General features: G+C 39.1%; 1 protein-coding gene across 1 annotated transcript in view; it reads right to left on the bottom strand.

Moving 5' to 3' along the window:
* Nucleotides 1–7,666: 7,666 nt before the first annotated feature.
* cadm2b (cell adhesion molecule 2b) overlaps nucleotides 7,667–17,590 on the bottom strand; it is a 212,882-nt gene continuing 202,958 nt past the window's right edge. The window contains exons 8-9 of the mRNA XM_080428148.1: nucleotides 8,474–8,596; nucleotides 7,667–8,047 (exon numbers count right to left, since the gene is read on the bottom strand). Coding sequence (XP_080284274.1) covers nucleotides 7,929–8,047; nucleotides 8,474–8,596 — 242 coding nt within the window. The 3' untranslated portion in view covers nucleotides 7,667–7,928. The remainder of the gene's footprint in view (nucleotides 8,048–8,473; nucleotides 8,597–17,590) is intronic.

The following is a 17,590-nucleotide window of genomic DNA, read 5'->3' as shown; positions in this document are numbered from 1 at the left end:
CTATGTAAAACCTGGCCTGGTAGCTCTTTAGGATTCTGGGCCTTTTCTCTTGTCGTGACCCGCCAAGGTGAACTCTTGTATTATGCTTGTCAGTCCCATGAATACTAAATGTGCCTGGATTAACCCATTCAATCCGGGAACGGGTCTCTGTCAATTTAGATTTCTTTGGCTATTCAAAAAATAGCAGATATACAAGCTCATAGCGCTATGAGCTTGTAGATCTTCTATTTTTGAAAAATCGTGATTTTCTTTTCTTCAAATCTTTGAATTTATCGTTTTTTTAAAGCGAACATTCGTATCAAAAAATCTTTACTTCTGGGGGCCCCTGGAACAAAACATTTTGAGATGGGGGTCTTCGGCCAAATACATATCTAAAGAGTGGTGCTCCAACTTTTCCATGTCAAGGACCCCCAAAATGATATGTATTTGGCCGCGGACCCCCATGTCAAAATATGTTGTTCCAGGGACCCCCCAGAAGCACAGTTAAAAATGTTCGCTTTAAAACATACAGTATATTATATATAAATTCAAAGATTTGCAAAAAAGAAGAAATCTTGAAATGACACAGATGCGTTCCCGGTCTTCATGGATAAACATTTTCTTGTCTCCTCACCACCATTGAATCAGTTGTCTTGCTGAGCTAATGCTCTGGACCAATCCCCGAGGACCTGCACCACACTGACTAGCATCATACAAATCTGGAAATATTCACACTAGAGTCAAAGTAGGCGCCCTTCCTCTCTTTTGGAAAGTTTTATGGCAACTACACAAGACCATGACTCAAGACTGGTTACCCGTTTGGGTGCTTTGTCGCCCCCTGAATGACTCTGAAGTATGATTTGTCACTGAGAAACTCTGGGGTAAACAAAATCCACAGATTTACTGTTGGACAGTTTTGGAAAGTAACTAAGTACATTTTCTCAAGTACTGTACTTAAGTAAAATGTTGAGGTATTTTTTACTTTACTGGAGTATTTCCAATTTTCGGTACTTTTACTTCCACGTACATCTCAAAGGAAAATATTGTACTGGGCAGAGTTTCCTCTTTTGTCAACCCTCAGGCCCCTCTCAGCCACTTTTTGACTATGCTTGCACCTCTTGGTACTCCAACACCTCAGTGTCACTGAAGACTAAGCTTCAAACCTCCCAAAACAAACTGATTCGGCTACTCCTCGGACTGGGGCCCATGTCCCACCTTTCTCCCACCCATTTTGCCAGCCTAGGCTGGCTCAGGGTGGAAGACAGGGTTAAACAACTAAAAATGGGACTGGTCTTCAAAATTGTAAATGCAAATTTGCCCGATATGCCCCCTATTCCCGCATATCTGAGTAAATACCTCCAAAAAGTGAGCGTTAACAACAATCTGGTACCACCCTGACCCACCCATAAAACAAACATGGGCAAATTCTCCTTCTACAGCACTGCAACCCAGGATTGGAATAGTCTAACGACCCCATCCCTCAAAAAATGCAGTTCGCTGGGCTCATTTAAAAGAGCCTTAAAAACTCACCTTTCAGGAGGCCAAAAGAGGAGGTAGTACCATTTCCCGTTAGACAGCCGCCCCCCCCCGGTTCTTGTACATATAATTTTTATGTTTTAATTTTGTGTTGTACATAGTGTTCTCTTTTTCTGTTTTTCTTTGTATTGATATTTGAACTGTGGTGCGGGTGCCACTATATATGTCTATGAATTGAATACCAAGGCCCTCATTGGAAACAAGACCGCAAGGACTTTCATGAACGGACCTGTAGACCAGTGTGCTTTGCAAGCTGGTAAAAACAATATCTTGTAAGCAATGTAATTAATTCATTAAATTGAAAAATAATTATTCCATGTCTGAATCATGTAAAAAATGCAGCAGTTTCATTTACATTTAAAAAGGGAATTAATTCCGCTGTTTAACTTATGTTCAGATCTCCCACACTTGTCATTTTTATTGGGTAAACATCAATCTTCCAGTCACTAATATCCTAACTTTAATTAAGTCTCTTGTGAATTGCTGGGAAGAAACGCAAATGCTCGAATCCAAACAGATGGCACACTATTTTCTTTTTGCATACCTTATGCCGCAGGTACTCTATTTCCCCCCCGGAAGACTACCAAAGACAAGGCTTCTCTTTATAGCGTCTCCTGGGCCTCCGTGATGCAAGATTCAGCCAAACAATGCAGAAAAGTTTGTTTTAATTAGATCTAAAAATACAATCTAAAATAAATCAAATGCAGACAGACCAGAACCAGACCAGTGCAGGTTATTTCAGGGCTTGGACCAACAGTGTGAGTCAGTTTGGATGAATGACTTTAACATGCAGTGGATTCTTCTCTCATCAATCCACAGACCCGCATGTGGCCTGATTCATGCAGCACAACTCACAGTGTGGAAAATCCTCACGCAGTAAACAAGGGACTTGTTGTATCTGACTAGACACATTCATCCAGCTTAATGGTGTGGTGATGTATCCAGGGGGATATACAAGCTCATGTTCCTTGTTCCGGACCATTTGACTTCCGTAACTCCCTCTAGGACCTGTCACAACTGGAAGTGTGCATGATTTGTATAATCTCATCACATTTGATTTTGGGCAAAACACATCTCGAGATCATGTCCGACAGCACAAACGTGGATGTTCAAAAGTGGGATGCGACACTGAACTATGCCTGCCTTCACCGGGTTTAAAAAGTAGGGATATAACTGATAACTGATGCATCTAATGATCATGGATTTCAGTCAGATTGACTCTGAGGTTGCATTGTCAGTGGTTGTCAAAGTGGGGTCTGGGGACCCCCAGGGGTCCATAAAGTGGCTCCAGGGGGTCCCCAGTAAAATTAGTTGATATAGCATCACAATCAGTTTAACCACTTTAACCCTATTTTATACTTTGGCTATTCAAGAATGTGAAAACTTTGGAATCCTCTATGAATTAAGTACAACGGACCCCAATGGAAACAAGCCATAGGCTTTCTTGGGTTTTAAATCCTTAGCTGACCTTGTATTGAACTGCACTTTCATGTGCTTTTTTCTGCAAGCTTCTAATAAAGTATTAAATCAATCAATAAATCAATCAATCAATCAATCAATCAATCATTTAGAAATGTTTTAACACAAATCTTCTATGGCACAACATCTTTTCAGATGTGGGCCCGTGGCCAAATACATATCAATTTGGAGGACCTTGACATGAAAATGTTTGAGAACTAGAAAAAAAGGCAAAGGGCATTCACTATTCTTTCCAATCTTCTCCTTTGTTAGAGTTAGTCAATCCAAGAGGAGACAAATGATACAATCCCCACATTATTTAGCCTTTTGGCTTGGAGCAATGATGACAGATGCTATGCTCCGACTTCTAAATATATATGAATTGTATCTTCCACCCTCTACTCTCTACTCACCTCATGTTCCAGTGATGATTACACAAGCAATGGTTATGTCGAATCTTTCAAAAAGTCTATCTCCTACTTGGCAGGCAGTATGATTTATGATACAGTATAAAACATCTTCCCTCAGATACTGTATTGTCTGAGTTTTGATTATTATCATTGGTGAACACTTTCAAATTCCAGATATGGAAGAATAAACATACTGGCTTCTTCAGACTTTCACTAGAATGCTTGTAAGGATACTGTATCCTGCAATTATAAAACGTTTCTTCAACACTGCCCTTCAGCTAAGGTTTCCGGATGGAATACATTGTACTCACCTTACAGACCCACTGTATCTTTAAAATCCTTTGTATCCTTTTATTTCCTCAGCACATCGCTTAGTGGATTATACAAGGCAATTAACATGCTTGGATAGAGACAACTATTAATGTTGGTTCTACATAAAAGAGTGTGCTGTTAATCCAATAGGAGGACTATTTGTGTGCTCGGGGTTGGTGGGTTTTTCATGTCTGTTACTCCTCCAGTTGTTACTAATCTACAGCAGTACTGAAACGTAGGGAAAAGCTAAATGCAAAAAGTAAACTGTTTTCACGAACGACCTCTCCACTCTACTTAACGAATGCAAGAAATGTCTTGATATTGTCGGACTAGAGTGATTATATGCTAAATTTGATGACATTTGCATCGCAGCAACAAAAAAAAAACGAATAGGACTTCATTAATTAATACAACCAGCAGTGCTACTGCAAGGGCCATCTGTTCGAGGAAGAATATGATTAATGCTGGAAAAGTGTAATTAGGATGTAATCCTAATATGTAAGTGTAATAATATGTCTTTTATAGATATCATTCGATCCTCGGAGGCCTTTATAGTGGACTTCTGCTTTGGTGTGATAAGAGCCTATTGAGAGCTGGGGGGCTGATATGAACTCTGCATACAGGGTGCAGTAGAGATCAGTGTCTTTCAGACTTGTAAGACTTAGAAAGGCCCCACTGGGGGTCATGCTGGAATTGTTACATTGCCCAGGCTTTGGTTCTCACATTTCAAGGGTAAAGAAAATAATAAATCCTTTACTTTCAACTCAGTATTTACTATTACATTAAGCATTCCTCTCTCAATATCCAATTACAATAATACGATGGATCTATAACAATATTTTCTGCTTGGCATTAGTCACGATATAGTCTTAATCTTAATGTACACACCACGCCTTGCTTAACGACGCGCAAAGGCTTTAATAAAGGGAAGGAGTTCTATATACTGTAGGGTGTTGATGTTTGTTTAAATTGGCTGGGCTTTTGGTGGTAATGATTATGGAGCAAGCATTAGGAGCTGTTTGGACAAGAAGAGTGAGTGAGTCACTGTATGAATCAGGCAGATGGCTGGCTGGACAGCGTGTTGATAATGGCGACATTAGTCTGCTGGGAAACAACATTATGCTCAAGGTCAACGAGTGCTGAAGAATGGAGCACCATTATAGCATGGGCCCCCATGTTCTCCTTCCCCATCGGGTGGCTTCATGTGAAGCTATTCAGTAGTCTGCACATATCTATATTACTTCAATAAAATAAATAACATCTTCATCTGTTTCAGTGTCGCAGGGATAATGACCATTACTTTATATTGGTCATTATATTTACACATATAAGCAATAGGGTTTAAACACAGTTGTGGATGTGGATTAGTGAAATGTACAGTAAAATGGGTAGATTAATGTTTGGAAGGCCATGTGTTAATCCTCTGCCAATTTAAATGACTGCCAATAGCAGCATTCCAGCCTTTTAGAATCCTATCAAAAGACAGGACTGTGTGACTTGTATCATTTATGTTCCTATGCTGGTTCACAGATATACAAGGCGCCAGCAGCCCACTGTGTAGACATCTGTGGGCAGTTTAATGAAAACACTTCAAGCTTCATCATGCTAATTTACAACGAGATGGGGAAGGTATTCAGAGACACTGAAGTCCTCCTTTTGTCACCCTGTATTAATTCGCAAATGAAGTGAAGCACCGTGAGCCTCAGGCAGTCTTCCTGAGGAGCCTCATGTTTTTTTTAAATCTTTCAACAAGTCAGGCACTTTGCATATATCATTGATACTAAAGGCTTGTTAAATCTTCAGCAGTGTATCGCAAGGAATAAAGGCACATTCACACTTTGTTGCATATACGACTCAATCACTCACTGTGAATAACTGATTTTAAACTGATTGTTGCATTTTTCAGTTGAAAATTTGTTTCAGTGACTGAATGAGATGGTCGCATGACAAGGTATAATTTGGCCGTAACAATTAAAGGTGTGTCTATAGACAATGTTCACCAATTCATGGTTGCCTATAGTTTATATACAGTAGATACAACATGGGGACTTAATATAGCTACTAGGTGCAAACGAAACTTCTGGAATCTGAATTAGAAATATAATTTGTACAGTGATACACAATTAAAGCAACATGACTCTTGATTGTATTCCAAACAACAGTATTAACAACACAGCTTTCAAGTGGTTCATATTTTAATATGCACTTTGTTTTTCGTGTGTGTGTGTGTTTGTGTGTGTTTTCTTTTTTCTCTTTACAGTGGTATAGTTGAAAAATGAATATTCAATATACTGGAAAAAAAAAGCCAACCTTGCACATCCCCCATAAAAAGCAAAGCAATTACAGCGATTAAAACTTTGTACAAAATGAGTTATTTATAGCATTGTATTGAGTTGACAAAATAACATATGAGCATTGGCAATATGGTTAGATGTCTTTGATATAGTGGCTATGTACATTGAGGGGAGTGAGGATGTCTGATTCACCAATGCCTCAACATGTCATTAGTACTGTTTGCAGCAAACTCAAAGGCCATAACGGTGATAGTTGTATTGTTTTCATGAGAGAAGTTCAGTTACTTCAAAAATGGAAAATAATCTTGACAACTACTTTTACTTTAGTAATAACAGCAATAATATCAATCAATAGATTATAATATAATAAATGTCAATCATAGTACATATATTTTAAGCCGATTTTTTTACATTTGAACAAATTTGGTCGAATTTCAGTTCAAAGAATTCTTCAGAAATCGAAATAAATGGAAAAAAACAAAAAAAAAAAATATTTTTCAAAGTGATAGGAACTGATCTGAAATCAAAAAGCTTTAACCAGAGTTTATCTTTTTACCAAAATCGAATACTTACACATTATATACATGCCATGTGGCAAAACTAACTCTAGTTCATCATAGATAAATGGCTAAAAATCAAGACCTATGGAATACTTTAAATACTGTATAGGCTAATATACAATTCTTTTATGTTTCAGGGATCCAAAGATTCAACAATATTGTTCACCAATAGTCACATTAGCAAAGTAATTTACAGCAATATCAACACATTGAGCATAGTTCATTAAAGATAAACATAAATAATGAACCACTAAAAGGTTCCATTCATTCAGTTTGTATCTCCCATTCTTACATCAAATAATAACAGACCAAAGTCAGATTAGGATTAGGATTTTTTAAACCACTTAAACCCTCTATACTTAGTAAACTAATACTTAGATGACCGTATACTTGGTCCAGTACTCCCCCCCCATCTACAACAAATATCTTCACTGGAAATTGGCATTCTACAAGCTCACACCGCTCACAACGTTGTGAGCTTGTAGATCAGCTATTTTGGGTGAATGTTCCCCCCAGAATAGGGACGCTAGGCTAGGGTTCAAGTGGTTAATTTTAATCTTCATCATGTGTCTGAAACGTTCTCTCTATCTACAGTAGACTCATATTGAATCCTGAGACAATAAACGGTGGGTTTTCCATTCTGTGTTAGTCCTCAGACTTTGTGCTTTATACTTTTTTCCCCGTTTTTACAAAGCAATGACATGAGTGACAACAAAGAGAAATAAATGTGGACATACACAGACACAGCTAAGAAGGAATTAATTTTATCTGGAGACGATCACACAGATTGTGCTTAATCACTTTTATCGTTTTGTCAGTGTCTTGTCTGCTTCATGAATTGTGTATTTAAACCAATTTATCCATCCAAGACCACTTACAAATTTGGGAAAAGATCCATTTGAAGTTAATATGTATCCATCAGAAATTTATATTTGAAACATTGATACATTTAACATATTCTTCTCTTAAAACAAATTTATTTTCAAAGCCAAGGTTTTCCGACTTCAGTTGACGCACATTTCTGGTCACTTCCTGATGGAAAAATCTGCAAAAAGGTATATAAATGTTATAGTGAGGGGAACTGAGAATGTGAAACATCAGTAATAAGCAAAACAAAACAGAAACAATTGACTAATTTAGGCAACGTAAAACGAAAACACAGACGACAGGTTAAAACCCCCAAAAGACGAAGGCCATAGTCTCAGCAGTTGCTTGACAAACAAGTATAAAACCTAGTGTGAGCTGTTAGAAGCGGTCAAAAGAATAGGAAACAGATTCTGCACCAGCGCTGAGACAATTTAAAATAGCTTGTCTGTTAGCAAAAGTAGTCATGAAACAAGCAAACAAACAAACAAACAAAAAAAAAGAATAACAGAGGTCTAAATGAAGTACTCTTTCTTTTCCTCTGCATGCACATGGTTCCCCTCAGCGTTGATGATCGCCGTGTCTGCATCCGGGGCATCTTCCGCTCCTTTAGCCTCATGTGTTAAATATGTCCCTATTCACACACACACACACACACACACACACACACACACACACACACACACACACACACACACACACACACACACACACACACACACACACAATGTAAAGTAGTGTCACCCACCCTGAGAAAACGATGGAATGTACAAATCGTTGTACCTCCATATTTATGTATTTTTCGTCAATTAATGCCCTACTACTTCATCATACAACAGTGTCACACAAAAGTAGCAAAAATCCGATGCGTTTGTGAGTGTGAAAGTGGTTAAGTGATGACATAATGTATGAATAACTACATTGGATCCATTGGAACGCATGTTATTTTTTACATTTCCTGAAAAGTAACAGTTTTGGACTTGGACTACGTTTCCACCCTACAGCGACAATATATTTATCACAAATGATTTATTAGGAAAGATAGGTGTTACTTGCTTACCTTTATGTCTGGACAAATATCGTCCAAATACTATAACCAAACATAGGGTGATGAAGACTACGACTGCAACCACGCCTCCAATTAAAGCATGGTCTGGTCCATGCTGTCCCAATGCATTGGGGTCTGCAGAGAGAGAGAGAGAGAGAGAGAGAGAGAGAGAGAGAGAGAGAGAGAGAGAGAGAGAGAGAGAGAGAGAGAGAGAGAGAGAGAGAGAGAGAAAAGAGGGAAGGGTGCAGAAAGAGAGATGAGAAAACTTTGACAGGTAATTACTGCCTACGTTAGATGAATAGATTTCCTGACAATGTATCATGCACCTGCAATTGGCCATTATAGAAGAGCAATTAAAACTTTTAGCTCCCGTTAATTGTTCCAATATAGATACTGTAGATAGAAAAAGCAGAGAAAGCGAACGCTTTCATATTTAAAATATTTCTGACACTGTTTAGCACTGTATAGCAGAAAACGGATCTCTCTGTTTGTGACATAGCAGAATGTGTGCAAATGTAATTGCATGATTACATGACACATCCAAAACCTATTCAAAGTTTTAAATCATGGAAAAAGATCTGCATTTCCACATCAGGGAGAAACTAGCACAATAAAACATCAACATGGCAGGCTGCAGGTAAGCTGCAATGAATCTACATTCCTAGCTCCATGAATGAATCGTGGCAACTCTCCTTAGACCCTGCTATCCCATAGTTACAAACACACATGCTTTCTGTGTCTTGCCCTTGCTCGGTGTCACGTTCTGCATCATTGCAGGTTTTAAAATGAGAATTATTTAACCTGAGGTGTTACTCAGGGTATAGAGTGCACTGAGGGTTTCCCAGCCCAGACTGTGCCTTTGTGTCTGTCCTGTAATAAACCGTAAGTGGCTGCATCTTTACTGTGCGGCCTGTGTGCTCTCATTATCTCAAGTTGATGAATGGCTGTGCCTTGTATTCAGTTTTGCAAAGTGACCCTGGGAGATGAGAGTGGGGATGTTCCTGCAAACCTGTTTTATTCCTCTATTAGTGGAAATCCATTTAAAACCCATTCCATATTGCGTAGAAGATACAAAAAGAAGAAGTGGAACATGCAGTTTGATAACGTTCATGCAGAATAGATACGACCACGGTCATTTTATTTGTGACTGATATGTAAAAGCAGCAACAGTTTTGGAACGACAGCCCAAAAAAGTGTGTATTTTCTTTTTCCACAGCGCCAGTGAAAGTTGGATGTTTTCATGGACATGACGGTTGATATAGAGGCTATGATTTGACTGTCAATCAGGAGCATAAGCAATGTTTATGCACAGTATATCACAAAATAGTCGCATAATGTGCACAGGACTGATACGTGCTATATTTCTCTAGCTTCAGAGCAGCTTATGCTTAGCCATTAGTATTGGTTCTTCCTAAAGTCATAAACACAGTGTATGTTTATGCAATCTCTGACAAATTACAGTATAGGCCCTCAAACACAACAAATTCAGACAAAAGATAAAATGTCATCAACAGTGCTTGTTGACAAGTTTACATTATATTGAGAATAATAATGATACAAAGAACACACGACATATCGAAAACACACATTTGCAATCACTCCAATTTGGTACTTTAGGTAACATGAATTCAGATCCAAATGTCTACATTGATGACATTCCTTGATTTAAAACATTTGGGTTATTTTGAGGAAATGTAGTTTAGCGGAGATAAAAGGACATTTTGTCAAACTAGATACTGCGGATGAAGGTAAACAGCTGTAAAGCAGCTACTGTACCTATAATGCTACCCTAGATAGATAAATGTATCTTTATAAATAAATCATGTGGTCAGAGAGCTATATTTACTTCAAATCATGTACTTTCCCTTCTATTTCCGCTGTAAGCAAATGAAAGGAAATAGAATATTTCTAAAACGCCCACCCGGACAAAAGGTCCATATCAAATAATGACCCCCTAGGGCAGAGCCATCTAGTTTCATTCAACTCATAAACCAACTACTCAAAAAATATAATATATTCTGCCTCTCTGACATGGCTAGAGAGAGATAAAAAAGGTGGTTGACATCAGCAGGCTGAGCATCCATGCATGGTGATGAGTTTGGTTCATGCTGAGTGGAGACGTGTCCCGATTCAGGACCGGATCCAGAATCGCAAGCTGTAAAATCCGGCCTGAAATTATGATCTCAGAGCTGGGCAAGAGGGATATTTACCTGACGTGGGCACCGGTAAGTCTTTGGCTGTTGCCATGGTTGCAGACAGAGACAGCAGTAAAGGGAAGACGAGGGGATACAGCATCACGATAAAACAAGGTGACCACAGAAAGTTTGAATGAAAACACAGAAAACGAAATAAGATGAAACGTGAGAAATTAGCACGCGCCCATTTGAGTGTTTACTTGGACGGTGCGCAGAGACCCAAAACAAAGCGGTCTGTCTGAGCCTAACCGCATGCACAACTTGGCGATGAACAGGGAAAGAAACGTAAAGTGCCGCTGGGAGAGCAGCACGACACACCACGTGAAACACATAGACACATCAATTTACTGTGCACCACAATCAGAAACAAGAACCATCCCTGAATCCTACTCCTACTGACAGTTTTACATTCCCAGTGTGAATGGATCCTACTCCTACTGATAGTTTAACATTCCAAGTGTGAATGAATCCTAGTCCTATTAATAGTTTTACATTCCCAGTGTGAATTAAGCCACCTCCTATTGACAGTTTTATATTCCTAGAAGGGATTACATAGAGTAAATTTGTTTTGATGAAAAAGTGTGTCGATTCAGCTGAAAATGTGTTGGCTCGCTTTTTCGGGGAAAGCAAAATTGTGGATGAAAAAAAACTGCATCCCCATATCAATATTTTGATTTCTGTTGGTTTTCTAGACCAGTGCCGTGGTTTCTCAGGGGTCCTTGAAATTAAAAAGGCTGAGAATCACTTGTCTATAGACCAGTGGTTCTCAAAGTGAGGTCCGGGGACCCCCGGGGGTCCTTGTGGGGGTTCCCCAGCAAAATTAGCTAACACTGTATAGCATAAAAATCAGTTTAACCACTTTAAACCCATTTTATACTTTGATCATAAATTCATGAATAGCAGATCCACAAGCTCACAGTGCATCGCATCGCATTGTGAGCTTGTAGTTCTGATGCAGTTCAGATGAATAGTATGTCAATTTGGGGGTCCTTGACATGAAAACACTAGAGAAGCACTGGTTTAGACTAATTGGTATTGGACTATATTATGTCGTTTCTTCTGGCACAGATTGCTCCCCAGGCACATTAACTTGCGCTCTGTGGCAAAAAGTGCTGATTACCTAAATTAAGTATTATATCACAAGTAACCTTTGTGCGTTCTTCAATCTTTGTGCCTCATATACTGTAGCGAAAAGTCATTTGCATGTCATAAAAATGCTTTTAGCATGCCATAAAAAAAGCTTTTAATGTGTTTTACAAGCAGAGTGCTCCTGTGACATTGTCTGGCTCCAGTAGAAGACAGTGTGTACACACTTAAACCATTAACAATACCAATTCCATTAGCAGAGGTGGGATTGACACATGGCCCGTGTGCTATTAGTTACATAAGCACTGTTATCATATGGGTTCGTATACACTGTAAATTCCTCAGCATTAATTTGACTCTGTGTGTGTAAAGATTGACTCTTACGAGTTCATTTATTTCACTCTCAAGAGTTACATTTACATTGAGGATTTTACTGTGTACTGCAGTTATCTTGAGCATTCATATAGGAAACTCAGCAGGTTCTAGAATGTGTAATCACCTAAATAGGGTGTATTAACTCTGAGTACCCCCCTAGGGGGTCCTCAGAGTTACTACAGGGGGCTCACTAAATCTTTGTGTGATAGGAACTTTTTTGTTTTATTTACAATTACCACTTACCACTAGCATCCCCATTTTGAAGGGAACAATAGCAGATCTACAAATGCGACGCATTGTAAGCTTATAGATCGGTTATTTTCGGCAAAGTGGTTTGGTGTACAGGGAAAAAGAACAGACCAAGTGCAGAGCCACATATACTTACATACACTTAGTATTGCGGGTTTAAGTGGTTAGATGTCATTAGCATTAATCCATTTTTTGACAGCACTGATGATAGTGTTGTCAAACAAGTCTATGAAGCGATCTATGAAATATATATGTTTTAAAAAAAGAAAAGAGAAGAAGTATATTGGGGGTGCTTCATCTCTCTCTCAGATAAGGGGTCCTTGGGCCGAAAAACATTGAAGACCCCAACGCAATCTTAATTTACACTTCATAGTCTGATTATCTGCAATAACAGTTGTCTTCTCCATTTGTTCAAGGGCTTAGTATACTCAGTACATTGTGTTACAGTGAAGCTATCATAATTTGCTCTTGTAATAGAGAGCATCCTACCCAGGGTTAATTATCTACTGTAAATGACAATCTCTCTCACACACACACACACACACACACACACACACACACACACACACACACACACACACACACACACACACACACACACACACACACACACACACACAGAGTAAGATCCTGAGAGTTAATTTCACTCTGAGAGTTACTAATGGACACATTAACACTGAGGATTGTGATTGTGCGTGCACACACGCGCACACACGCACACACCCACCCACCCACACACACACACACACACACACACACACACACACACACACACACACACACACACACACACACACACACACACACACACACACACACACACACACACACACACACACACACACACACACACACACACACACACACACACACACACAATCCTAAACAGAGATGGAGGAAAGAAAAAAGAGCGAAAGAGCTGAATTCATCACATAAAACAATGCTATTTTCTAGCTGAAAGGGTAGTTGTTGCCTCATCAATCATCAGTGGTGTGTTTAGTGTCATGTTTTGTGAGTGCAGAGAGCGGTACAAGAGAGAGACAGAGAGAGAGACAGAGAGAGAGAGAGAGAGAGAGAGAGAGAGAGAGAGAGAGAGAGAGAGAGAGAGAGAGAGAGAGACAGAGAGAGAGAGAGAGAGAGGGCCACAGAGGAAGGCAAGCATACCTGCCAGTATTGATCGATTGGTTGATCGATTTTATTTGATAAATTAAAATACAATACACGGATGTGCATGCAGCAGTGCACCTAATCCATCAGGAGATCGCAATAAAGTCTCATGACGTATGTCCATTGAGGTTCTGTGCAGAGAGAGTGTACAAATGGAACTCAGAGAGTGTGCAAATGGAACCAAATGGACCCATTAGGGTCCATTTGGTTCCATTTGTACACTCTTGGGACTTAAATGGATGAACGTATATGTGTACCCTCTGTAAAAAAGGATAAAACGAAAACTCAAGAGCTTATTGTGGTCTTTTAAAGCCTGGTTCGGACCAAATAAAATAGCCAACCTACAATCTCACAAACATGTTGCCAACCTACAAGCTCACAAGGCGTCGCATTCCACAATGCATTGTGAGCTTGTAGGTTGTTATTTTTGGCTATATTTGGCACGCGACACTGCCGTACAACAGGGCATATATTTAAGCGTTGGAACACGTTGCTGAGAAAAATCACAGCGATCTGAATTGACCATTAAGTGTAAGTGTGTGTAAAGTGAGTGCCACATGTTGTGCATATCACTGTGTGCTTGATGTGGTGGTGGTGGTGGTGGTGTAGCAGACTGGAAGAATGGAGGCCAGAGGGCAGCCAGGGGGAGCGGGAGGAGGTGGAGGTAAAGTGGTGCTAGCGTCTGCTAAATGAAACAGAAACAACACCTGTCCATAGGGAACAACACAGGCTTAAACCTGAGCAAAGAATTCAGCCGCAAATCAATTACTGAGCACTGGTTTCTACAGTAGGTTAATTCTGTCGACCTTCACTTGACACAATGCGGTAAAAAACAACAACAAACAAGTAGAGTGCTACAAAAAAAGAAGAAAAATTAAAAACACATATATATAGAGTTACAGTGGTTGAATTTTCACAACAATTGTTGATTGTAAAGGTCCTTACACACCGGGGCGATTTTTGTCATGCGAATAATATGTTTTTTTTAAAAACCTTATAAAGTCAATGCAAGCTTCCACATCAGTTTCGCGGAGCGGAAAAAGCGTCTTTTAATTATTCGGAACGAGTCCGAATTTTGCGTATATTCGCCGGTGTGTAACCGCCTTTACTGTGGATAGTCTGTCTGTCTGTCTGTCTGTCTGTCTGTCTGTCTGTCTGTCTGTCTGTCTGTCTTGTTGGCTTAACAGTGTAAAGCCTGGATTTCATTACCAAGTGTGCTTGTTAAAGAGAGAAAATAAATAGGGAATATAGATCAAAATGTGATATACTGTATGTTTAGACGGTGGGAAAGAGGAGCAAACTGCAGACCGCTCCTAGATGATGACTTACATTTACATGTACGACTATCTGTTACCATCGCTCTTACATCCAAGACACTGTAATTATCATGTATCTCCTGACTTCATTTAATATAGCAGCATATTAGGAAATATTATGGTAGATGGTGATAAACTGCAGCTACGTGATGACATTTATTGCTTCAGCTCTCGTGTCATTAGCAAATTGGGCTCAGAGACTTCGACTGCTCAGAGCCCCTATAACCCATTTAATCCGGGAACGCATCTCTGTCATTTTTACATTTCTTTGGCTATTCAAAAATAGCAGATATACAAGCTCTTAAAGTATTTGTGCAAATATTTGAATATATATATTTTTTCAAAGGGAACAATTGTAACTCAAATCTTTGCATCTGGGGGTCCCTGGAACAAAATACTTTGAGATGGGGGTCGGCGGACAAATACATATCATTTTGGGGGTCCTTGAAGTGAAAATGTTTGAGAACCACTGATATTGTAGCAACATACGTTTTTCAGAAAACTGTTAGGATTTAGAAGAAATGTGTAGAATCCCTAGAAGCAAAGATTTGAGTTAAAAAATTTTGCTTTAAATATCTATATCTATATCTATATAAATCGAATCATGAACATTTTTGCATATATAATATATTATATATATATTTCATTTGTATTATTATTATATATTCAAAGATTTGCAAAAAAATTCACAATATATATATTTTTTTGCCAAAGTATAAGATAGTGGTTAAAGTGGTTACACAGATGTGTTCCCAGTCTCAATGGGATAAATATCACTTTTATTGAGCAGCACTTCCTGCAGCTCTGCAGAATGACTGTCACTATGTGGTAATGAGCGTCTCTTGCCTTTTACTCGATTGTACTCATTTTCTCATCCTTCCCGAGCGGCTGGGGTCTTTGTGTTTGGTGACAATAGTGTTATGGATGTATTTTTTTGCTCATCATTCACAGATAATCTGATAATAAAGAATTGACACTCCCAACGCATGTGTCTACATTTTCTGTCACACACACACACACACAGAGAGAGAGAGAGAGAGAGAGAGAGAGAGAGAGAGAGAGAGAGAGAGAGAGAGAGAGAGAGAGAGAGAGAGAGAGAGAGAGAGAGAGAGAGAGAGAGAGAGAGAGAGAGAGAGAGAGAGAGAGAGAGAGAGACACAGACAGACAGACAGACAGACAGACAATCAGACAGACACAGACAGACAGACAGACAGACAGACAGACACAGACAGACAGACAGACAGACAGACAGACAGACAGACAGACAGACAGACAGACAGACAGACAGACAGACAGACAGACAGACAGACAGACAGACAGACAGACAGACAGACAGACAGACAGACAGACCTCCTTCTTGGTTTGGCTGATATATCTGCCATTATTTGACTTTTTTGACGACACCAGTAGGCTATCCTTGTGAACTTAATAATGAAGTTCAGTTTGTGTATTTTACTTCTTGTTTGCTTGTTCATTGTGTAATTCAAGATCATGTATTGAAGTTTAATATGCTGTGTATACTTAAAGGGCTTTTGTGAGCCCCCCATAACGTTTTTAAGTTGCTTGATTTAATATTTAGATATTTGATAATCATTTTATCAGACACGCCCCCTTCCTATACAAACCCATTATAACTTCAATGATTAAGATTGATAATGAAAAAAGTGATCGAAAAAACACGGCCCCCTCGTGTATTAGGAGGGCAGGGTGAGTCACCAGAACCAAGGACGGGTGTTTTTGATGAATCTAACATGTTAAAAATGGAGTTTGAAGTTATAATGGGTTTGTATAGGAAGGGGGCGTGTCTGATAAAATGAATATCAAATATCTAAATACTGAATCAAGCAACTTAAAAACGGTCTGGGGGGCTCACAAAAGCCTGAGTAGACGATAAAATGACCAAAAGTTTTTTGGAAAGTGAAATAGCCCTTTAATTTAAAATCTGTAGTTATTTGTGTTTATTTGTATTTATTCGTTTGAAGTTAAATGTTCTCAAATACCCAAAGCCTGGATCGGCATCGGACCCCAAAAAACATATCATCGGTCAGGTTAGTTTGAATGTGAGTGATGCACCTTCTGTTGTTAACACAGAGCTCAGATATTACAGAATGAAATGGATATACTGGCCGGCCATCACTGTTTTCCCCCCTTCTGTGAGCCCAATGATAGAAGAGGCGGCGATAACAAAAGCTGAAGGGAAAGAATGTGTCATCCTTCATTTCACTCTCTTTTTTTTTCCCAAGTAAGAAAAAAAAAAAAGCCTCTGGCCTGAAAGGATCCTAGAAAGTGGCTGCAGTGCATAAACTGAGCTAAGCGCTTGTGAGCATGAAGTCCCTAGTCTCTGAGCTATGGCACGTCCTGTCTAAACAAATCAAAAAGTATACACAGTAAAATCCTCGGTGTTACCCATGGTCCATTTGGTTCCATTTGTACACTCTCTTTAGGTTAAATTAACTCTGAGGATTTTACATTGCACTCTCATGTGGGACTGGTTTAATTGGTGGAATAGAAATGAATCGAAGCATGTCCATTTTTAAATATTCTCCTCTTGTTTTTTTTAAAAATATTTTACATAACTTGATTTGATAAACGTTATAAGCATGCGGTGCAGAGCTCTTAATGATCTGCTTTCTGCACCATGCTGTTTTTCTTTTTTTTTAAGTTTCTCAGCTCCTCTACGTACTGTCACGGGATTAACTTATCTTTCCTGCAGGCACAACTCGGAAGCTAAACTCTGCATC

The sequence above is a fragment of the Gymnoscopelus braueri genome, assembly GCF_963280865.1.
Source record: "Gymnoscopelus braueri genome assembly, chromosome: 5".
In the NCBI taxonomy this organism is placed as follows: Eukaryota; Metazoa; Chordata; class Actinopteri; order Myctophiformes; family Myctophidae; genus Gymnoscopelus; species Gymnoscopelus braueri.
Note: the sequence above shows the minus strand (reverse complement) of the source record. Positions and strands in the feature narration are given on the sequence as shown.